Source organism: Nannospalax galili, unplaced genomic scaffold (genome assembly GCF_000622305.1).
Source record: "Nannospalax galili isolate Female #2095 unplaced genomic scaffold, S.galili_v1.0 scaffold227, whole genome shotgun sequence".
Classification (NCBI taxonomy): Eukaryota; Metazoa; Chordata; class Mammalia; order Rodentia; family Spalacidae; genus Nannospalax; species Nannospalax galili.
The window spans coordinates 8740774-8766171 of record NW_008360303.1 but is presented as its reverse complement, the minus strand read 5'-3'; the positions used below and the strand labels follow the sequence as shown (position 1 = coordinate 8766171).

Sequence of the window (25398 nt, the reverse complement as noted above, 5' to 3'; positions counted from 1 at the left end):
AAATAAGTAACTGTTTTCATGAGGAATATATATATATATATATATATGAATTCCTACATAGGTATGTTTAAATAATAGGAAAAATAAGTCAGTAGATGATAATTTTTTAATGCTTTTTAGGTGCTGTATTTGAAACCACCATGGACTCTAATACATTTATTACAGTGCTTTAAGAAGCATTGGTTGGCTGTATTTGGATTAGTTGTAGAAAAGAAGTTGCTTTTGACTATTGAGAGCCTATATGAAAATCTTTCTAAAGGTATGGATTTTTTTTTTCTTTCACAGTGGTATATTAAAGTATTAGGTCAGGGGGCTGGAGAGATGACTTAGCGGTTTAGGACACTGGCTGCTCTTGCAGAGGACCCAGGTTTGAATCCCAGCACCCATATTGCAGCTAACAACCATCTCTAACTGAAGTTTTGTAACTGCAGTTTCAGGGGAATCTGATGCCCTCTTCTGACTGCCACAGGCATTCTACAATATGGGTGCACTTACACACATGCAGGCAATACACTTATACACATAAAGTAATAAATTAAAACAACAACAACAAGCTAAAGTATTAGGTCAAGATGGGTGTGGTGGCACATGACTGTAATCATATCATGGGGATGGAGGCAGGAGGACCAGAAGCTAAGGCCAGCCTCAGCTACATAGTGAGTTCAAGGCCAGCCTAAGCTATGAAACCCTGTCTCAAAAAACCAAAAATAGGGGCTGGAGAGATGGCGTAGTGGGTAAAGTGCTTGCCGTATAAGCATAATGGTCTGAGTTCAGATCATCAGAACCTATGTAAAACCTGGGCATGATGGTGTGCTGTAATTCGAGCACTTGGGAAATGGAGTCAGGTGGATTCCAGGGGCTTGCTGACCAGCTAGTTTGGCCAAAGCTCCAGGTTCAGTAAGAGAACCTGTTGCAAAAAATAAGGTGGAGAGTAAGACTGGAGATATGGCTCAGTGCTTAAGAGCACTGGCTGCTTTGCAGAGGACCTGAGTTTAATTCCCAGCACCCACATGCTGGCTAACAACCATCTGTAACTCCAGTTTCAGGGGATCTGATACCCTCTTCTGACCTCCCAAGGGCACGACATGGGTGCACTTACATACATGCAGGCAATATACTCAAACCACAAAATAATAAAATAAAATAAAATAAATTTAAATAAAATTAAAAAATTTTAAAAAGTGGAGAAACAATTGAGGAAGACTTAGTGACATCAGTCTCTAGCCTCTGTTCATGTATTCATAGGCAAATGAATCTGCACATTACACACATGCATAACACCCCCACCTCTATCCCACAAGAACATTAAAAAGAAAGGCTGGGGAGGTGGCTCATTCAGTAAAGTGCTTGCTACACAAGTATGAGGACTTGAGTTCAATCCGGCACCAAGTGAAAAAAACTTGGATGTAATAGCTTGTGCCTGTAATCTCAGTGTTGGAGAGGTGGAGGAGACAGGCATATCCTTAAGGATTCTTGGCCAGACAGAAAGGAGGATCCCTAGGGATCTTTTGGCCAGCCAGTCTATCTGAATTGGCAAGCCCCAAGTTCAGGGTTTTGAGAGTATCGAGGAAGACTGTTGAGACCAGATTTGGAGAGCTAGTTGAGGACGACACCTAGCATTAGCCTCTGGTCTCCACATGCGTACATACATATTCATGTTCATTCCCACATGTGTGCACACATACACATGAACACATATCTGCATACATACACAAAAATATTAAGTCAGGTCAGCATATATATTTCATAGGACTTGAAGATGAATTAATGAAAAGCAGATTTCAATAATTTATTCTTTTACTTTAAAGGAAATATGGCAGCTGGATGAATGGATGTGATTCTCAGAGGTCATGTCTATAAATGATAATGCTGTTAATGTTTCTATAGATTGTGAATATGATTTTTTTTTTTTTTTTGCCTTTTTGTCTTTTTGAGACAGGGTCTTCCTCTAGTCCCAGTTGGCCTGGAACTCACAAATTCACCTGCCTCTGTCTCCCGAATGCTGGGATTAAAGATGTGTGCCACCATGCCTGGCTCAATGAATGTGTACTTTGAAACCTGCTTCTAGGGCTGGGGAAATAGCGCAGTGGTTAAAGCACTTGCAGGGCAAGTGTGAGGACTGGAGTTAAGATCCCCAGAACTCAAGCAGATGGGTATGACAGCCCTGATGTAATTCTAGCCTCAGAAAGCAGAGACCAGATCCCCAGAGCAAACTGGCCTGCAAGACTAGCTATATTGGCAAGCTCTGGGTTTGATTGAGAGATCCTGCCTCAATGAATAAGATGTTAAGGATAATTCCTTCATACATATGCATGCCTACTCATGCATACATGTGTGCCCCACATGAAAACATGCATACACATTCATGCACACCACACACTCTTCAAATGTAAAAAAAAAATTGTTTAAAGTTGCTTATTTTGGCTCTTTGAAACAGATTCTCATAAAGTACAGGTGGACCTTGAATTCCCAGAGATCAGCCTGCCAAGTGCTGGGATTAAAGCCATGTGCCACCACTCCCAGCTTGTGTTTCTAATTTTTAACCTACCACTCCCAGGAAATTTAAAGCATCTTGTTAGCCTGTGATGGTTAGTTTTAAATGCCAACTTGGCCATAACTTAGAATCACCTGGGAAAACAGCTTCAATTGAGGAATTCTCTAAATCAGGTTGACCTCTGGGAATGTCTGTGGGAGATTGTCTTGGTTGTTAACTGACCTAACTCATTGTGGGTAGCACCATTCTTTCTGTTGGGCCTTGAACTATGTAAAAGTAGAAAAAGGTAGCTGAGTACAAAGCAACAAACAAGCAGGTAAGGGTGTATTTGTCTCTCTGCCGGACTGTGGATGTGATGCTTTTAAGTTTTTGCCTTGACTTCTCTGCAACAATAGATTATAACTTGGAATTGTAAGTTGAATAAAACCTCTTCCTCCCCTATGTTGCCTTTGGCCAGGGTAATTTATCACAGCATCAAAAGTATAATTAGGATACAGTTACTTATATATTATCCATGGTGGATATTGAATAAATATTGATTGTTGGAAGTTACCAATTATTTAGTTGTTTTTGTTGTTTTGAGTCAGGATCTCACTCTTATCCCAGGTTGGCCTATAACTACAGAAGTTATTTATAAGCGCTTAGAACAGCCAACTGGACATGTCTTTGAAGCCTGTCTTAACTAGACATGTGGAATCATTTTTTGTATTTTTTTTTCTAAGATTTATTTTTAAATTGTCACTGTGGGGGTATGTACACATGAGTGCAGTTGCCTAAAGAGGCCAGAAGGTGGCATTGTATCCCTTGGAACTGGAGTCACAGGAGGTTTTGAGCCACTGGATATGGGTTTGGCGATATGGTTCCAGAGATGGAGGTGCTTGCCACCAAGCCTGATGACCTGAGTTCTGTCCCCAGGACCTACATGGTGGAAGGAAAGAATTGGTTCCCTCAAGTTGTCTGACCCCCCCCCCACAAATTAAATAAATAAATAAATAAATAAATAAATGGAAATAAAAGAGAAAGTTCATAAATTGTGTGTGATCTTACAGGGTAGTTTCAAAACTGGGTTGTCTAGCTTCCGTCTTCTCTTTGTCTATCAGTAAGCAGAATTCTCCCCTTACATGTAGCTGAGAGGTGATAGGTAGTAGTTGTAACAGGCAGTAGGAAATAGTGAAGATATGTTGGCTGTATCTTTTATTAAAAATTATTTTTACAGTTATTGTGTGCCTAGTTATTGCTCTTTGATCTAGAAAAATCCGGTGTCTATTTAATGACTTGCGAATAATAATAATATATGAGATTATAAAAATAATTCTATTTGAAGGTAATTTTTTTGTTCTGAGAGAGGGGCTTATGTATTGTGGGCTGGCACTGAACTCAATATATACCTCAGATGACCCTGAACTCATGATTCTCCTGCTTTTCTTATGTGCTGGGGTTACATGTGTAACCACAACATCCAGCTTTTATTTTAGGTAATTAATTAATTTTGAGACAGGGTCTCAACGTGTAGCCCTGACTGACCTGGAACTCACTATGTAGACCAGGCTGGCCTTGATTTTAGTATATAGCTGAGACTGGCCTTGAACCAGTGCTCCTCCTTCCTCAGCCTCTCAGGTGCTGAGATTGCAGGTATGTGCACCACACTCACCAATAAAGACTTTCTGTAAGCAGAAATTGAATTCGTTCAAAGATATAAGCCCTACCAAACACAGACTACATTGGAGAATCACTCTTTAAAGAAGCTGTGGCAATTAGGTCTTCTGTAGGAGATTTATACAGTTCAAAAACTCTAAAGTCTGTCATTTCTTTTCGCATAGGAATTTAAGATAGTCATTGGCTGTAGAGAGAGATAAAAGTGTACTTGTCAGAAAAAATGTTTGGTGGTGAAGGGTAGAGTTATAATAGTGAAGCTAGAAATTTGGCTGTAACCATCCTATTAAATTAGGATTACTAAATATTGCCAGGCATGGTGGCACATGCCTTCAAGCCCAGCACTCAGGAAGCAGAAGTAGGTGGATCTCTGTGAGTTCCATGCCAGCCTGATCTACAGGGCAAGTTCCAGGCCAGCCAGGACTACAGACCCTATCTCAACAACAGAATATCAAATAATGAATTACAAAAATGTACTTAAAATTTTTTATTTGGCCCCTCAATATTTCATGAGCAAATTATTACTGTATCATTTATAAAAAGGAATACATTATTCATTTTAACTCATTGTACAAATGGAAAACCATGATCAAGTTTAAATATAACAGAATCTCTGGGGGCTGAGGGTATAGCTCAGTCAGTAAAGTATTTCTACATATGCATGAGAAGCTGAATTCAATCCCCAGAACCCATGTAAAAAAGCTGGGTGCAGTGGCATGCAGCTGTATCCCAGTGCCATGGAGATAGAGACAGGTATATTTCTGGGGCTTGCTGCCAGCCAGTCTATCCTGATTTCATAAGCCCCAGGCCATTGAGAGACCCTGTCTAAGAAAAATGGACACTACCTAAGGAGAAACTATTCCTGGGGTTCTCCGGCCTCTGATGTGTTTACGTACACCTGTGTATACACACGTGTGGTAGAGCAAACTCTTCAGAGAGAGAGAGAGAGAGAGAGAGAGAGAGAGAGAGAGAGAGAGAGAGAGAGAGAAGGGAGAGAGAGGCAAACTGTAAACTTTTAAACAGAAACAAAGCAAACATTATGGCATGATTATTACGCCTTCAAAAATAATAGTGTACCATTATGCCTTAATGATGGATTTTTTTCCTAGCATTTGTTTTGTGACATTAGAAATTTACTTAATTTCATTGTTCAAAATATTTTTGTTGTTTTTTTTAAGACATTGTCTCACTATGTAGATTTGGCTGGCATGGAACTTACTATATAGTCAAGGATGTACTTGAACTTGGAACAATTCCCCTACCTCTGCCTGAGTGCTGCAATTACAGGCATGTGTCACTATGCTTGGCTTGTTCATAATTTTTTAAGTCTTTGAAATTATTGTTGCTAATAATTTGTGAGTTTAGTGCAAGCATTTTTAACTCCTTGAGAGAAAATTATTATTGCATATTATCACATTAATTTACAGGAGGAAAATTCTCATAACTTTTGTTTCTTATTGTCTAAAGTATTATTTTCTTGCTGAACTTTGTTTTGTTTTGTTTTGGTCTTTTTGAGACAGGGTCTCCCAGTAGCCCCAGCTGGCCTGGAACTCACTATGTAGACCAGGCTTGCCTTGACCTCACAGAGATCAGTTCTGCCTCTGCCTCCCAAGTGCTTGGATTAAAGGCATGTGCCACCACGCCCAGCCTGTTTTGTTTTTTATTTGAGACGTCTCCCTGTAGCCCCAGCTAGCCTGGAACTTAGTATGTAGACCAGACTGGCCTACAGAGGTCCACCTGGCTCTGCCTCCTGGGATTAAAGGTGTGTGCCACCATACCCTGCCTTTTTGCTGAATTTTTGTGTTACATAAGGAAATAACACATTATTTGGAATAAATATTGAATTAAGTTTCATGTGATGGAATTTAAGATACATTACTACATAGTAACTGATTGATTCTAGCAAGAGCCACATATAACTTTACATACCTGTCCCTAACATGTGACTCTTCTGCTGCCTTTATAATAGTGATCTGAGTGGGAGACAACTTCGAAGACCTTTGAAAACTCTGTGCATGGACTTTTGGCCAAGCTGAAGAATGTAATAGTCTCATATTCTCTCATTTCCTTTGAAGTTGACAATGTTCTGGGAATTACTAGAATCTGAAAACAGAATACTAGAGTCAACTTGAAGGACTTTTTTAATTAAAGATTTTGTTTTATTGTTTTTTAATTTTTCTTTATTTTGTGTGTATGAGTGTTTTGCTGGCATGTGTAAGGATAATTATGTGTGTGCAATGCCGTGGAGGCAGAAGAGGGTGTCAGATCCCCTGGAACTGGAGCTACTGACAGTTGTTAGTCACCATGTGGGTGCTGGGAACCAAACCTCTGCAAGAGCACCCAGTGCTCTTAACTGCTGAGCCATTGCTATAGCTCTGTTGAAAGATTTTGTCTATAATTAAATGTGTTCAATTGTTGTTTTTTATATCAGAAGGTTAAATTAGGTTTGACATGTAGATGTAAATATATACACTTCTTTAATTTCAAAATTAATATTAGTGTTCAAAATGATTTTTGTGTTGTATACTTATTCTTGCTTATTTTTCTTTCTTAATTTTATCTTCCCAGCTAATAATGTAGTGGATTTTACAACAGTGAAATTCCTACTTCAGGATTCTAGAAGCTTATTACATGCCTTCAGTACAAGGTCAAACTATGATGGCATTCTTCCACAGACCTTTGCTCAAGTAAACAAACTACTCCAAATATTTGCAGAGGTAAGAAACTTTTGGAGTGCCATTTAGAGTACCTAATCACATGCATTTTAAACATGTTTTTAGAAGATAAAAAACAAAGGATAATATTAATCTGACTTATTGCTTTCTAAAGGCATTAAATATTAAATTAATTAGAGTGTAGGCAAGTCTTGGTATGGATTATGAAACACATATCCTTTTATGGAAGTTTCCTTTACCTCTCAATATTTCCATATGTATTTCCTGGAAAATAAGAATATCTTATGTAACTACAGTATCAAGAAAATTCTTTTCCCAACAAAGACTTAACTCCTAACTCATAAGGTTAGTAATATAAACACAGTGAACAAGATAGAAAGTTCAGAATACTTACAAGCTTAATAGTCTTTGAATTAGGATTACTGAGAATAAAACACAATTTAGGATGGATATAAACAAAAGAAAGTTTCGAGTTCTGTTCATCGATTGAGAACAGATGATAGGTACTATGAAATGTGATGTTAAAGTTTAGTGGTGTTTATTAGATAATGGTATGCCTGCTGTATATATGTTGCCCTTCCCCCATCCATGCTTGAATTTTGACTGGCTTGATCTTGTGCAGGTTAGTCACAGTTGCTGTGTATTCATGAGTATAACAGCTATGTCATGTCCTAAAGACAGCATTTCACAGTGCTCTCCTCCATCCTCTCCTTACATTCTTTCCAATCCTTCTTCCTTGTTCTTGATGGTCCCTTTTTTTCTTTCTTTCTTTTTTTTTCTTTTGGTTTTATTGAGACAAGGTCTCCCTGTAGCCACAGTTGGCCTAGAATTCACTGTAGAGACAAGGCTGGCCCTGATCTCACAGAGGCACCTGCCTCCCAAGTGCTAAGATTAAAGACCTCCTCTACCACCCCTGCTCTCCCTTTTCTTTTTTGGAACAGGGTCTCATGTGTCCCAGGCTGGGGGAGCTCAAACCAGACTGGTCTGAAACTCACTATATAGCTGATATGAAAACAGGAGGATCAGGAGTTCAAGTTCATCAGTTACGTAGGGGGTTCAAGTCCAAACCTGGGCTACATGATACATGAGATTTCATCTTAAAATGCCAAAAATGTTTTTTGAGGCAGGGTTTCATATAGCCCAGGCTAGCCTTGAACTTGCTGTGTTTCAAGAATGTTCTTAAATGCCTGATCTTCCCTCTACTTCCTGAGTGCTAGGATTACCAGTGTGTACCACCATGCCCAAGTTTATGTGGTGCTGGGGATCAAATCCAGAGCTTCATTCATAACTAAGCATTCTATAAACTGAGCTGCTTCCCTAGGCCTTAAATAGACTTTATCTGGGAATTGTTTACAGAATTCAGTAGATTTGATCATGTATTAAATAGTTTTGTTTCTAATTTAAACAATAAATATGTTAATTAAAAATAAGCTGTTAATAGAGTAACTTAAGTATACCTTATTTTAATTTATCACCTATGGAAAATTAAGAAAAGTATATTTGTCATTTGTTTGCTTCTGAGAAACGAAAATGCAAAAGGTTAACATAATTTTGTAGGTACTTTCTAGTGGAAATAGGAAAAGGTACATTCTTATTTAATTAGCTTTCCAGTTACCAAAGTTTTTGATCAGCTTCTAGTCTAGAATAATTAAAATCAGTCTTTTTGATAAGTTTCTAGATTTTACATGCTCAGGATCCTGACTTCTGTGTTTTGTTTTGTTTTGTTGTTGTTGTTGTTGTTGTTTTAACCTCTAGTTATTTAAAGTCTTTGAATCTAATTCTTTTTTGTAAAATGAGTACAATAATAATTCTTGCTTCAGAATTGCTATGAGAATGAACAAAGTTAATGAAGACCTTAATGCCTAACAGATAATAAGTGCTATGTAAGTATATGTTTTAAAAATCCACATGCATAGTTGGGTATACTCTGATTTAAGAGCCAAAGCAAAGAACCATTAGGACAATGTTACTCTTGATTTTAGATGTATCTGAACTGGAGGTGTAGCTCAGTGGGAGGTCTTACTTGTCATGCACAAAGCCCTTGGTTCCATCTCAGCACTGCCACAAAACAAAAGTTAATTTCAAGACAAAATGTGTATTTCTACTGTATAAATAAATATATATATATAAGAATATCTATTTATCTATCTATCTATCTATCTATCTATCTATCTATCTATCTCTCTATCTGTCTGTCTGTCTGTCTGTCTTTTTGAGACAGGGTCTCCCTGCATCCCTGTAGCTCCAGCTGGCCTGAATTCACTATGTAGACCAGGCTGGCCTTGAACTCACAGAGATCCGCACCGTGCCCAGCCTATTGTATATATATTTTTAAGTTTGTAGTATAATAGGCAAAATTTAGAAGAATCATCTATTTTTGCTTGCTGCTTCACAAAACAGAGAAGAGTAATACCTATACACTTGGTGTGAGATCACAGCCTCAGTAATAGATTGCTCAAGGTCAAGGTTTATTTAAATAATATTTTATTTATTATTTTGTGTGTATGGGTGTATTGCCTGCATATATGTAAGTGAACCTGTGTCTTGGAATGCCCACGGAGGTCAGTCAAGAGGGCGTCCTGGAACTGGAGTTACAGATGGTTGTTAGCTGCTATGTGATTGCTAGGAATTGAACCCAGGTCCTCTGCCAGTGAAGCCAGTGCTTTTAATTGCTGACCCATCTCTCCAGCCCCAAGGTCAAGTATTTTTATGCCCCCTACCATTTACGTTTCCTCAAATGAGTTATTTAATCTTCCTATGTCCCTGTTTCATTCATTCAAAAACCTGAATTGTAGCAGGGCATTGTGCCACATTGCTTTAAACCCAGCACACAAGAGGCAGGTGGATTTTTATGAGCTTGAAGTCAGCCTGGTCTACACAGAGAGTTCCAGGCCTGCTGTATGGCAGAGTGAGACCCTGTCTTAAAAAAAAAAAAAAAAAAAAAAAAGAAATTTAAATTATATGTTTCATAGCATTTCTGCAGTGTTTCCTAGTACTAGTTTCACAGGGTAGTCATGAAGATTAAATGAGCTAAACTGAAATCCTTAGAAAGCTCCTGTATATAACATGTTCTCAAAAATATTAACTGTTACTGATAACATTAGAAATTTTATTTTTAGGGCCTGGAGAAATGGCTCAGCAGTTAAGAGCACTGTCTACTCTTACAGAGGATCCATGTTTGGTTCCCAGCACCCACATGGCTGTTACCAACTGTCCATAACTCCAGTTCCAGGGGATCTAATGCCCTCTTCCTATCTCCATGGACATTGCATGACATGGGTGTACTTACATACATGCAAGCAATATACTCATACACATAAAATAAAAAATAATGAAGAAAATATTTTTTAATATTTTTAAAAATTTTTAAAGCATAAAACTAGCAGCCCATGATGCTAACTTTTGAAATCATCTTTTTATTAACATGAAAACTTAGCCCTATGGAAATAAAATCCTTCAACTGAAGTTCGTAGAGCATTTTATATTAGAGCCAAGACCAAAAAACAGTTTTAAAAATTCATATTTTTGGAAGTTAGAAGCAAGAGAATCTATTTCAAGGCCAGCCTGGGCTACATGAGACTTTGTCTCAAAAAAAAAAAAAAGAAAAAAAAAAAAACCAAGTTAGTTGACTTAGTAGCCAAGTTATTTTTTTTTCCTGATTGAATTTTTTTTTTTTTACTGTCACTTGAATCAATGAACAATGAATCTTATGATCTATAAGATATACTTAAGAGTTTTTCTGTCCTCAAATAATTTTTCCCACTGGAAATGCTATTTACTGTGCTCTTTTCCTGAAAAACTGTCTCCTTTGACTTCTTTTGATTTGTGTACTTCCGATCCCCCCAACCCCTGTTCTCCCCCACCCCTTTTTGTTTTTATAGTTCTCACTTCTTCCTCTTCATTTTTATTCTTACCTTTTTTGTGTGCTGTGTTCTCCTATAACACCCTTTTCTTCTAAGACTTTGTCTTCAAAAGAATGATTAGCAATGCTGTTTTAAGCTTCAGACCTGTGTATTTGTGTGTGTATATATGTATGTATATGTATATGTGTTTGTGTATAAATATATATATACACATATATGTGTGTGTATATATACACACATACATATTACACTTAGGTCAGGTCCTCATACTTGCTTGGCAAGCACGTTACTGACGGAGCCATCTCCTCAGACCCTCAAAACTCAGCATAGAACTGAAAACAAGCCCCCCTCTCTCTCTCTTTCTTGGGTTTACTACAAGAAGCCATAAGACAATGTATGATTTACTAAATAAAACTGTCTTTACATTCCTTTGGAGAAATAATCAAGAGTTCAAGCTATTTAAAGCATACATCTAAATTTTTAGCCAACTTCAATTTCAATTATTTGTACCATTATTTTTCTAGGTATCTAAAAAAAATCTTTGGTATGTCTTCCTGAACCTAGCTTTTGACCAGGTGTTTAAACATATTCCTTTGCTTTTTATTTTATTTAATTATTTTTATTTTATGTGTATGAATGTATTGCCTCCATGTTTGTAAGTCCACCCTTGTCATGCAATGCCCAAGGGCAGTCAGAAGAGGGCGTTGGATCCCCTGGAACTGGCGTTCTGTTATTTTTAATATTCTATTTATTTTTTATTTTGTGTGTATGCATTCATTGCCTGCATGTGGGTAGGTACCCTCATGTTATGCAATGCCCTCGGAGGTCAGAAGAAGGCCTCAGGTCCCTTAGAACTGGAGTTAAGGACAGTTTGTAGCCTCCATGTGGGTTCTGGGAATTGAACCCATGTCCTCTGCAAGAGCCATCAGTGCTCTGAACCGCTGAGCCATCTCTCCAGCCCCGCAGCCAGTGTTCTTAACCTGCAGCCAGTGTTCTTAACCACTGAGCCATCTCTTCAGCCCCTAACCATATTTCTTACATGCGTTTCTCTCCCATTCTACTGCCTTTTGGTATGTAATTAAGTTCTCAGGATTCCTCTCCTGGATTACTCTATAGCCTTCACGTTTTCTTACCTACATTTTCTTCTGTTCTGGTATGTATTAGGGTATATAGCTCTCAGTTTATCACTGCCATTGCTCATTACATAAACCTTTTACAGCTCTTTCCAGTTGTGTTTTCTGGATTACAGGATGCTTGGAGCTTGACTTTCCCCATTTATCTTTGTGTGCTTTTTTTTTTTTTTTTTTTGGTCTTTGAGACAGGATCTCCCTGTAGCCCCAGCTGTCCTGGAACTCACTGTGTAGACCAAGCTGGCCTTGATCTCACAGAGATTCCCCCTGCTTTTGCCTTCTGAGTGCTGGGATTAAAGGCGTGTGCCACCACGCCCGGTTCTTTGTGTCCTTTTTATAATTCAATACCATATGTAAAAATGTTCAAATAATAGTCATAAATTGACATTAGCATGTTGACTTAGAAAAGTCCCTATAGTAAATAAATCAAACATATTATTTGATTTTAAACAGGAAAGGGAAAAATCTAAGTCTAATGCTTTTCTGGGAATATTCTGTACATATAAAAGAAAAAGAAGAGTCAGCACATCCAGAAAACTAGTACATTTGTAAGCACTCTTGGCATTCTGTTTTTCACAGTTGGTAAAGGACCAACTTCATTTTATCTAATTCTTATTTCCCAGGTCAAGACAAAACTTAAGCCAAATTTCTCAGAAAGCACAGTGAGTAAAAAGCATGAAGATACTTCTTTGATGAAGCTTCATAATCAAGAAGTCAGTGTTTTCTTGGGTTCTCATCTTCCCCACTTCACCAGGCATCAAGAAATCTGGTCTATCCTAGAGAATGTTTGGACTACAATATATCAGAACAGGTACTAAATTTTCAAGACTTTTTTTTTTAACTTTAGCTTTACAAGTTTGCTCTTTGTAGGATTTCCATTATTACTGTTACAATTACTGTTGAACAGTTAGTGTTTAGGTTTGAGTTTAATGTCCTGGATTGTCCTACAAAGGGCCTTTTTGCTAAATTGGTACATTAGAAGTATTGATGTACAAATAAAGATAAACTTCAAAATTAGAATATATATTTGTCTAAATTCTGTTTCTAGAAATTTGGTTTCAGTAGGAGAGAGATGAATGAAAATTCATAAAGAAACTCCCCAAGTGATTCTGATGTGGCCCAGATGAGTGGTATTTCTTACGTAGGACAAAACCAATGAGTCACCTAGATTGTTTAAACAAGTAATTAGCAGGTTTCAAGACTTTAATTCAATGAAAAAGACTGTTGGACCCCCAGACTGGGGTACCCAACGTTCACGGGAGGTCTCACCCCAATAACTCAGTCCTCAAATCAGGAGATGCAACAAGCATGAGGATTTATTGGCGTTTTGCAAAACGGACTCCCACCTCACTTGGAGGACAGAAGTCCAGAGCCCAGTTCACAGGTTTCTTTTAAAGACAAGCGGTGGCTATGTGCCAAGCAGAGGTAGGGGGAATTTCTGGGATGATTTCCAGCTTGGGCAAGGAGCATGAAAAAGGTCAGCTCAGCTTGTTCTTTAGAATTATTTTTCATTTTTACTTCCTTGTACAGTTTTTCTCAGGCCTGGGGGATTTTAGTTTAAATCCATCATTTTGGAGGGACTTGGGTCCATCATTTGGGGGGACTTGGGTCCATCAAGACAGGTAAATGCTATTGTTTAAAATGAAAAAATACTGTTACTTTAGGATATAAACCTAAAATACTTTGGTCTTAGTGAAATGAAGAAGTATAGGAAAGTTGCAGAAGTGGGTTCTTTCCTTCCCCGGTGTGGGATCCAGAGATGGATCTCAGTTCATCAGGATTAGCAGCAAGTGTCTGTACCTACTGAGCCATCTCACACCTCTCCCTTTATCTTGGATAGTATTGAGGATTAAACCTAGGGCTATTGTGTATTAGGCAAGTGTTCTACCACTGAGCTCTGTCCCCGTTGAGTAGTTTTTCAAACAGGCTGTCACTAGAGTAGCTTATAAAATAATTTAAAACCACTGATTTTAAAATAACTGAGCACTGCCACCTATTCTTTCCCCAAACCCATTATATTTATATTTAATTTGCCAAGCTAGTAGATATAACTTTGATTCAAAGTCCAGTGTGAGTATTGTTTTGGTTTAAAGCTCTCTGTTTTAGGTATTCACAAAAGCACCAGGGTAGTATTAGCAGTATACTGCAACATCTCTTCTCAACAGCTATCTGTTACAGCAATGTAGATTAAGAGTTCATTTTTATTTATTTCCTGGCTTCTTTAAGTTTTTGAATAGGTATATATTATATGTTAAACATACAATTCTTTTTTGCCTCAATTTCCACCTTCCTTCCCATTTTGCCCCTCCCATTTGTCCCCTCTGTTCTTGGGCTCTTTTTTTGTTTTTTAGTCCTTGGTTATAGTTAAAGTTTTCCCAGCAATTTATGGCCTGTTATTTGATTTGCTAACCTATCTTACTAAAGAGATAATTGCAAGTAGCATATTAACTAATGATATTTTCACATTTTCATTTTTTGTAAATCAAAATAAATTTTTCTAATCAAAATATTTTTGAAGTTTTTGGCTAGTCAGATATTCCGGCTTATAGAAGGTTACTATATATAGTATTTTATCTTTTGTTTACTATGGAAAACATTGGAGTTGACCTATAATATTCATGCATTTATATTGGATACTAGAGTTCTATACTGTTTCTGGATAATAGACTTTATGTAATAGCATTTCAGCAAGTGAAAAAATGTTTATATTGCCTTAATGATACAAATTTGTTTACTGTTTCACCAGCCTGGTTGTGTACTAGAGTCTGTGTAACTGAGCATAATCAATATAAAAATGCTCATTTGGGGGCTGGTGAGATGGCTCTGTTGTTAAGAGCACTGGCTGCTTTTGCAGAGGACCCAGGTTTGATTCTTGTTATCACCCACATGGCAACTAACAACCATCCGTAACTCCAGTTCCAGGGCATCTGACGGCCTCTTCCATCCTCCTCGGGGGCATTGCATGACATGGGTGCACTTACCCACATGCAGGCAATATACTCATACACATAAAATAAAAAACAAAGTGTGTATATTCATTTATTTTATGTATATGTGTGTATTGCCTGCATGTAGGTAAGTGCACCCCTGTTGTGCAATGCCCGAGGAGGACAGAAGAGGCCGTTGGATCCTCTGGAATTGGAGTTACAGACAATTGTTAGCTGCCATGTGGGTGCTGGGATTCAAACCCGGATCTTCTGCAAGAACAACCAGTGTTCTTAACTGCCAAGCCATCTCTTCTGCCCCACATATATATATTTTTTTTAATGCTCATTTGGCTGGGTGTGGTGGCCTCTGCCTTTAATCTCATCCCTGGGGAGGCAGAGGCAGACAAATCTCTGCAATATCAAATCCAGCCTGGTCAACGTAGTGACTTCTTAGGCAGACTGGGACTAGGGAGACCCTGTCAACATAAAGCAAGACAAAACAAAAAAGAAAAAATGCTCATATAGGGGTCTGTTAAGACCTATGCATAATTATGAGTTACTAGAATACTGTTATGGTTTATGTTTGTCAACTTAACAGAATCTAGAATTTTCTGGGATTACAGGCCTTTGGGCATACTGGTTGAGGATTATATTGATTTCATTAATTGAGGGAGGATCTATCTACTGTGGATAGAACCATTCTCTGGCAGGGTACTGGGTGGTATATGTAAAGAGAGCTGAGAAGCACGCATATATTTATCTCTTGGTCTCATTATCCCAGGATGGCCTAGAACTGGCTCTGTAGATCAGGCTGGCCTGGAATTCACAGAGATCCTCCTGCCTCTGCCTCCTAAATGCTGGGATTAAAAGCGTGTGCCACCATGCTGTTTCTTTACTCTGGATGCAATATGACTAGCTGCTTCCTGCTGCTGCTGCTGTGATGTCCTGATCATGATGGAATGACTGGACCTTGAGCTGTGAACTGAAATAAAGCCTTTCTACCTCATATTGCTTTTGTCAGAGTATTTTATCATAGCAAGAGGAAAAGAAACCAAGACAAGTACATACGCACAGCTGTAAATGTCATCTTGTTCTGTGGCTTAATAATCCATTGTGAACGATTTTTAAATCATATCAGGTCATGTTTTTGTTTTCTTTCTATGAGGAACTTGGAGTAGTGCTTTGTATTACTGATTCTGATTGAAAAGAGTCTTAGGCATGGTGACACATGCCTATAATCTAGCACTCAAGAGGTTGAAACAGGAGAATTTTGAGTTGGGGGCCAACCTGGGCTACATTGTATGACCCTGTCTGAAAAATAAAAGTCAAACAAATCTTTCCTCGTATTTTTCATTCAAGCTTCTGAGGCGTTTGTTTAAAATGTGTGTTTTTCAGTTTACAGTAGGAGCTGTAATTAAAATGTCTTGTTACCTTTTACCATTCAGAATTTTATTAATATTGTAAAGGCAAAAAATTAAAAAGAAGTTGTTTTTAACAGTTTGTTGGTTGATACTTTTCTAAACCGACTACTTAATAACTAGTTGAATAGCTTATTTAATAACGTGCACTCTAATGAGTCAGACAGTGTATTGCATCAGTTATCCATAAATGATTTGAAATGTTTGTATTCAGAACCACTTCATTGTTTTTAATTGCTAATTTTTTTTTGGAAGTGGAATTATTAGGATGAACTTCCAGTTTCAAAAGTTGTTTATGGGATGGGAGAGATGACTCAGAAGTTAAGAGCACTGGGCACTCTTGCAGAGGACCTGGGTTTGAATCCCAGCACCCACCTGATGGCTAACAACCATCTGTAACTCCAGTTCCAGGGGATCCAGTGCCCTCTTCTGACCTCCACAGGCATTGCACAACACAAGTACACACACACATGTAGGCAATACACTCATACACAGAAAAGTTTTTTTTAAAAAGTTGTTTAATATGATACCTTTTTTTTCATATTTACGTTCTTGAGTACTAATCTGAATGTACATTGATAATATTACTTTCCCTCCAACACTTATGGTCTCTTAGAATGAAATGTTATTCATACCTCTTTTATAATATTATTTTAAATTAGGTGTGTACAGTGTGTGACCTATATGCCTTTTATGAATGTTAGCCGAGATTTTTCTCATCACTCTTTTATTTCTAAAGAGATAAGCATCATGAGATTAATTATAATTACTTTTTTATGTATCATCAATGGAAATGGACACATATGCCTATGTATCTTTCTGTATTTCAGCACAGATGTGTTTCAAAGATTGGACTCAAGTTCAACTCTGACCACTTCAAAAATAGCATCATTTGAAGAAGCATTTATATACCTTCAAATGTTAATGGCAGCTGTGAAGGATATTCTTGAAGGCATTCAGAGGTAAACATATCAAATTGAAAGCCTTATTTTTATCTCTAGATTTACCAACTTGTTTTAGATCCAGGAGTCTTCTAGCATGTTATAAATTATTGGCTTTTAGATTTCCCTTCTTCCCTTCTCTACAGATAATCTGTGTGTCTGGTTTAGAACACAAGAATGTTTCTACCTTTTCATTTTCTAGGAAAAAATATCTAGATATTAGCTCCATTAGGAACTTTTTTGTTCTGTTTTGTTTATTTTCTTGAGACAGGGTCTCGGTATGCACCCCTGGCTGGTCTGGAACTCAGTTATGTAGAGCAGGTTGGCCTCAACTCAGATACTTGTCTCTACCTCTTGAATGCTGGGATTAAAGGTATGTGTCACCATACCTGGCAAGGAGTACATGTGGGCACTTAGTGATTGCCTATGGATGAAATGTGTTAATTTTCATTGCCCTTTTAATACAAGTATCTTTTGATATGATCAAATTCCTCAAATACATATCTTTTGCTATGATTAATTTCCTCAAATACAGTTTCACAGTATTAAAAACTGAAATATAGTGTGAGAAACAATATGATCTCATGGTTGATGTGGTTAAAATCACACATGTGATTTTAAATATTTGTGATGCATGTAGGAAATAATAGTTTTTATTTTCCCTTTTACAGCTATGGTTTTTTGGAATCATCATCTCATAGTTAACATATAGTATGTACACCCTTTTTGGATTACAGTTTATCTAAATGATTTTTATTTATTTTTATTTTTTACTTTATTTATTTAGGGGGTTGTCTTTTTGAGACAGGATCTCCCTGTAGCCCCAGCTGGCCTGTGGGTAGAAGCAGAAGCTAGGTCAGCACAGTCTTCCAACCCAAGATTCTCAGAGTGGCAGTTGGGATATTTCACAGCTTCACACAACAGTTTTACACCAGTAAAGTCCTCCAGTTTATTTCCTGAAATCAGCAGGCTCCCATAGTTGCTGAGGACCACAGCCAGGCTTTGACAACCACTGAATGATGATGATGTCTGGGCTGACCATGGGTGCACTGTGCAGTGGGCACTCACATTCCCTACCCCTAGCAAGAGAGGTACAACTGGGGTTTGGCATGGGGGGTGGTTGTAACCACCTCAGGGGCGTGACACCCCATGGGCACAGACAGTCAGGACTGAGTGGGTTTTTTTTTTTTTTTTTTTTTTCCTCATGGTCAAGAATCCAGTTGGCCCTCTTGTTGTCTGTTGCCCTAGCATCCTCCTCAACATCCAGGGGAGAACAAGTAATGAGATATCTTCTCACCAGAGTCATGTTTTAAGTCCCTGCTCCCAGAGCCACTGCCACTACCACCGTTGCTTTAGTGTCCACAGCCATGCAGCCATCATCTTGGCCTTCACCGACTTTCTTTCCTACTTGCCAAGTCCTGAGTTCAAAATTTTGAGATCACTATAGAAGCATTTAAGGTCAGGAAAATATTCATCCTGTGTGATAAGATTTCTCACACGGTCCAGCACTTGTACTTCGTCTCTTGGGAGCTGGGGTGCCCCAAGCCCAGAGGCCAGCTGCTCAGGGCATGGCTCATTCTGCCACCATCTCACCAAGGCTCTTAGTAGAATGAAGAGGCCTTACAAAGCAGTTTCTACTTTATCCTAGAGGTGAGTAAGTATAGTGGTAGGCATCTATAATTCCAGTACTTGGTAAGCTGAGGCAGGAGCATGGCAAATTCAAGGCCAGTTTAGCCTGCTTAGCAAGACCCTTTTTTAAAATCTGAAAAATCTAAGCTGAAAGATTTAAACAAGGTGTGGTGGCACACACCTTTAATCACATGGAGACAGAGGCAAGGGGATCTCTGTGAGTTTGAGGCCAGCATGGTTTACATAGTGAGTTCCAGGCCATCTGGGGTTGGGTTACAGGGAGACCGTGTCTCAAAAAACAAAAAAAAATTCTTTACAATAATAAGAGATTGCATGTTTTTGAAAAGTCAATTTTATAATAACTGAAAAATTTTGGCATTTATTATGCTTATTAAAATGATATAATTCTACTTGGTTTTGAGATACATGCTCAGTGATACATGTTAGCTTTATTTCCTTTTATCTTAAAAATAGTACAATATATATATGGTTACATTGAGACTTTATGATAACATGACCTGTTAACCATGTGCCCTTTAGACAAAGACTAAAAGAGGTGAATGAAGATGTACTTGGGCAACTAAGAACTTTTGGTTCTAGTTCCAGATTTATTCCTTTGTAGCTGATGTCATTTGGGCTTATCTACCCTCAGTCCCTTATTAAGAGCACTTCCCATATCATATATATCATGATATATATGGTTTTTAAGAATGTAATAATGGACTGGAGAGATGGCTCAGCAGTTAAGAACACTGGCTGGTGCCAGGTTTGGTGACATGAGCCTTTAATCTCAGCACTCAGGAGGCAGAGACAGGCGGATCTCTGAGTTTTTAGGCCAGCCTGGTCTCCATAGCGAATCCAGGCCAACTGTGGCTATGGGAAGACCCTGTCTCAAAAAAAAAAAGACAAAAAATAAATAAAAACACTGTTCTTGCAGAAGACCCAGGTTCGAATCCCAGCACCCACATGGCAGCTAGCAACTGTCTATAACTCCAGTTCTAAGACATCTAACAGCTTCTTTTGTCCTCTACAAGCATTGAACATGCAGACAATACATGCATACACATAATAAAAATAATTTTAAAAAAAGAATGTAATAACCCATCAACTTCAGTTTGTGCTGTCGATATACTTCTGGGTGTGATGCCATCCACTGGAGTATAATCAACCTACCAGGAGCCAAACCCCAAAAGAAAACTGACTCTCTCTCTCTCTCCTCCTCTCAGAAGCCATCAACTGTCCATAGCCCTTACAGGTGGGGGCTCATGAACATCTTCCCCCCACCCCGTGCTAGAATGTTAACTGTCTAGTGCAGGAAATCACAGGTGCTGTGGGTAATGCGTGAAGCTATCCCATCATTCCGAAAGGACACTGTTTTGTTCCAATTTCTCTGACCTCTGGCTCTTACAGTCTTTCTGCCCCTCTTCCACCATGGTCCTTGAGCTTTGGGGAGCATGTGTGTGCTAGTTAATTTTTGTCAACTTGATACAAACAAGAGACTAGGAGAGGGAACCCCAATTGAGGAATTGTTGCCATCAGACTTTCCTATGGGCATATCTGTGGGGTGTTTTCTTGATTGCTGATTGATGTAAGAAAAGTAGCTGAGCAAGCCAGGAGAAGCAAAACAGTAAGCAGTGTTCTTCCATGGTCTCTTCTTCAGTTCGTGCTTCCAGGTTCCTGCCTTGATTTCCTGCCTTGGCTTCCTTTGATGGTAGATTGTGAGGTATAAGCCAAATAAGCCCTTTCCTCCCCAAGTTGGTCTTGGTCAGGTTTTTGTAACAGCAACAGAAACTAAACTAGAACAATGTTTGATACAGATGTCCAGTTTGTAGCTGAGGACTCCATAGTCATTCTTTGCACTTTGACCAGTTGTGAGTTTCTGCATTAACCAACATCCACTGTACAAAGAAACTTCTCTGATAAGGTCTGAGAGCTGTAGTAATCTACAGATAAAGAACTGAAATTTGGAAGGCAGTTTTCTACTATGTCCATCTAGCAAAATAATAGTAGATTCACCTCTGGGGCCTGTGAGCTTCCCAACCTGGGTTCTTGATCCAATTTGCAGTACCAGGCATATATTTCCTCTTGTGAAGCAGGCCCTAAATCTAATCATAAAGTGGTTGGTTACCCCCTTAACATTACAGCCAGTATTACACTCATGGGCCTATTGCAGTTCACAGGGTTCACAGTTAGGTATGACTGTGGATGGCTTTTTTCACCCCAAAGCAGCCCGTGTAGCACTTTCCAGTATTTTGAGAGCTAGCTATCAATGAGAAAGACTCCTGGTCAGTACTGATTTGGTTTCTCCATGTTCTATGAGCAGTGTGTACAGTGAGTGTCTTCATCAGGAGGGTCTTACCATCAACTTCTCAGGCATTAAAGAGGAATAGCCTGTATTGTTCTGTGGGGTCTCTGTGATTATATATTTCTTGATGTGTGATTTACACATATTTTTCTGTTTTCTTATGAAATCTCTAAAAATTAATTGTTAATCTCTTGCCTAATTTTTTTTTCAGTGCTGGGATCAACCTTGCACTATTTTAACATGTGAACAGACCGTGTACTGGTACATCCATACATGATTCTTTAATCATAGAATTTTTTCAGATCTACTAGTGGTTTAGCCACTTTTACATATAAGCTTGCATTGAAGAGAATAATTTATTAGTATGTCTCTTTGACTTATTACTCTGTTTGGATAGCTGACCTCTTGAGGTTTAGGAAAGGTTATTTGTAAAAGCTTATCCTGCATTAACACAGAGTAAGCTGAGTGTGGTGTTACATAGCTAAAGCAGGAAGATCATGAGTTTGAAGTCAGACTGGGCTATACAGCAAGACTTTGTCTCAAAAAAAGAAAAAATCTGTTGGCACAGTGACAACACTTTAGACTACTTCTAGATTAAGCCGGTTGTTGAAACAAAAAGTTTTGTCGGTGACCTTAAAAGAATTCAACTTTGAGGTTTAGAAGTGACTTTTGAGCATTTGAACTAATTGTAGTGATGAAGATGCTTGACCATTAATAATTTTTTTGTTTTGTTTTTGTGTGTGTTTGAGACAGGGTCTCACTGTACATGTAGTCCTGTCTGGTCAGGAACTAGCTATATAGACCAGGCTGGCTGGCCTTGGACTCAACAGAGGCATGGGGATTTTCCTGTTTCTGCCTCCCAAGTGCTGGGGTTAAAGACATGTACCACCACATCTAACCCTAAAAGTTCTTATTTTGAGTAGGGGGATGGTAGCCATTTGGGGTTTAACTTGCTTTTCAAGGTGTGACCTTTTTATTCTTAGATGATTAGTTCTTCCCACTCCCTAGCCTTCAACTAAATTTCCTACAGTTCCTCAGATATCACCATGCCTCTTTAGCAGGCTTGTCACAAATTTCTTGTCCTTTCTGTCACCAAGTATATCAGTTGCTTTGATAAAAAAGAGAAAAATAATGGAGCCCATTGTCTATAAATGACTTTGTTGCATCACCTTCCATATCCCATTTTGTACATAACTTTATTTTTTCATAGTTTATTTTATAACAGGCACTCTCAGAGTTTAAGTGTCTCTAAGGGCAAAAATAGTTTTTACTACCTAAAACTTTGTGTGGGTAATGACACATTTTTGACCAGTACATGGTCAATAAATATTGAGATAGTGTCTCATGTGACCCAGACTGTCCTCAAAGTCACTAATAATGCTTGCCCCTCATGGACAAGGCCCTGGGTTAAATACCCAGTACCACATAAAACTGGGCATGGTGACATACACCTATAATCCTAGCACTTAGGAGGTAGAGGCAAGAAAATCAGAAGTTCATGGTCATTCTGGGCTACATAGTGTTTCTTTGTTTTAGTCAGAATTATCTAGTTCTCAATGGCACTGTCTTCCGTGATAAACTCCTTGAATATTATACAGTTGAGCAATAAAATCTGAAGATTACCCTTTGAAGAAGACAAATGTTATCATTTTTATTTATAATCAGAATTCTTTTATTTAAATTTGACTTGTGTGGGGCTGGAGAGATGGCTCAGCAGTTAAGAACACTTGCTGTTCTTCCAGAGGACCCAGGTTCAATTCCTAGCACCCAGAGTGGCTAACAACCATCTGTAACTCCAGTTCAGGGGATAAAATGCCCTCTTCTGGCCTCTGTGGGGCATTGCACACATGTGGTGTACTTTCATATATGCAGGCAAAACACTCATACACATAAAATAAAAATAAAAATAAATAAAATATTAAAAAGTAAAATAAAATTGTCTTGTGTTTTATAACTAGTTAATTCTACTTAAGGATTTGTTGATGTGATATTTAATTAAAATTGCTGCTATTAAATTTTATTTTGGAAACACTAGAACCATCAAACACTACATGTTTCATTGAAACAGAATAAACAAATGAGTACATTTAAATACTTGCAAAATAATTGAACCAAGGGAAGGGAAGATAATTAAAGGTTCTGAATAAGTGCCATCCATCATAATACTTAGATGGTAAGCATGCATCCAAGCATATGGGATAAAGCTAGATGATGAGTTGATTCCTTCTTACAGAGCAGTTTCATAAAAAGTTTAGAGTGTACCCCGAACTCTAGGATTAGTTTAATCTATTTTGAGAAATATGCTCTTGTGCCTGTAAAGAACTTTCAGCATTGTAGTGTGCCATAGTGAGAAATTAAAAGACAGCTCAGGGTATGTCTAGTAGTGTGAAAGGTTGAGGCCAGCTCAAGATGGTACCTTCCACATAGAAGACATTCAGTAAACTTCATAGATCAGAAATCTCTGGATATAGCTTGCATTTTGGTGTGCCAATCCCTGTGAACAAAGTATCATGAAACTTTAGAACCAGTACAGGGAGAGAGGCAAATAAGAACAAAGTATAAAGATATGTTGGATAATTTCACCGGGGAAACCATTTTCTGTATGCTAACCAAAAACTTTAAACAGCTAGAGAGATTAAGGGCACTGTTTGCTCTCTCAGAGGCTCTGGGTTCAGTTCCTAGCACCCATATGGCAGTCTGTAAGTCTAGTTCCAAGGAATCCAATGCCCTCTTCTGTCCCCCAAGGGGATTGCATGACATGGTTGCATTTACATGCAGGAAAAACATTCATATCCATGAAATTAAAAGAAAAAAATAATAAAAGCTGGGTATAATGGAACATGCCTTTCCTTTAATCCCAGCAATTGGGAGGCAGAGGCAGATTGATCTTTGTGAACAGACAGCAAGGCCAGCCTGGTCTACATAGTAAGTTCCAGGTCAGCTGGGGCTGCAGGAAGACTCCACCTCCTCTCCCCGCCCCACAAAAAAAATCCATTTAAAAAAATTTTTTTAATAGTCAATGTCTCTTGCTAAAATGGTAATCTGAATGATAATTTTAAAATTTTTATTGATTGATTGTATTTTATGTGTATGAGTGTTTTACCTGCATGTGTGTAAGTGAACCCATATGTGTAATGCCCACAGAAGCCAGAAGATGGCATCAGATCCCCTGGAACAGGCATTAGAGACAGTTGTTAGTCACCATGTTGGTGCTGGGACCCAAACCCTGGGTCCTCTGGAAGAGCAACCAGTGCTCTTAACTGCCAACTTCTCTCTCCAACCTTGAATTATAAATTTTTAACTTAATCTTTTTTTTACTAACATTAAGTTAGTTTACTAATGTTTTTGATTTATGTAATTAGGTTCTTGGATAACATGTCAAAATATATTTCCTCAACTTGTTGAGTCAAGACAAGTAAAATAATGAAAATTTTTTTTATTACTTAATGATAGTCTTCCTTCTCTCTCTTTCCTCTTTCCTTGGTCTCATATATCCTAAACTGGCCTTGAACTTCTGATCTTCTGCTTTTGCCTCCCAAGTACAAAGCTTACAGGCATGCAACACCATGCCCGATTTGTATGATTTGATCCCAGGGCAAGCATTCTACCAATTGATTTACCACTCTAAGTCTGTTTTTGTTTTCTGGTTGGTTAGTTAGTTTGGTTTAGTTTTGGGGTCTTGCTTTTTGTTTTGAGACAGGATTTCTACAAGACCTCTAATTTGCAGTAATCTTCCAGCCTCTACTTCTCAAGTACTGAGATACAGGGATGCACCCCAACACCTGAATGGAATTGTTTTATAATGAAAGCTCAAATATGGTCATTAAAACTAGCTGTGAATTTTTTGTATTCTCACCATCACCTTCTTAAAGAGTTTCAGAGCTGGGCCCAGTGGCTCATACCTGGGATTCTAGATGGGCAGTTAAGGCTTCAGGAAGATTGGTATGGGTTTGAGGTCAGCCTGGATACATAGTACCTCCAGGACAGCCTTAACTGGAGTGAAATTCAGTCTGCTTTTAAAAAAACGAAAAAAAAAAAAAAAAATCAGCCAGGCATGGTAGTGCATGCCTTTAGTGCCATCACTCTTGGGAGGCAGAGGCAGGTGGATCTCTGTGAGTTCAAGGCCAGCCTGGTCTACATAGTGAGTTCCAGGCCAGCTGGTGCAAAAGGGCCCCCTGTCTCAAAAAGACCAAAAAAGAAAAAAAAAAAAACAAAAAGAAAAAACAGTATTATGAAATCAAATTTTAATTTTGCCTAAACTACTCAGAAGTTTTTATGTCTAATACCTATATGTATTATTACAATGAGCTTGTAAATTTCTGTTTCTCTGAGGGTTTGAAAACAATATAATTTTTATTTTAAA

At 38.2% G+C, this 25398-nt stretch overlaps 1 protein-coding gene across 8 annotated transcripts in view; it reads left to right on the top strand.

Annotated features, from left to right (window-relative positions):
• Positions 1-25398, top strand: part of Swt1 (SWT1 RNA endoribonuclease homolog) — a 117110-nt gene that overhangs the window by 64065 nt on the left and 27647 nt on the right. For all 8 annotated transcript variants that reach the window (XR_003847960.1, XM_029559226.1, XM_008824277.3 and 5 more), the window contains 4 exons: positions 121-259; positions 6716-6864; positions 12439-12626; positions 16991-17122. Coding sequence is in view for 7 of the 8 variants with exons in the window: in XM_029559226.1 (XP_029415086.1) it covers positions 121-259; positions 6716-6864; positions 12439-12626; positions 16991-17122 (608 nt within the window). In the remaining variant the exon portion in view is untranslated. The remainder of the gene's footprint in view (positions 1-120; positions 260-6715; positions 6865-12438; positions 12627-16990; positions 17123-25398) is intronic.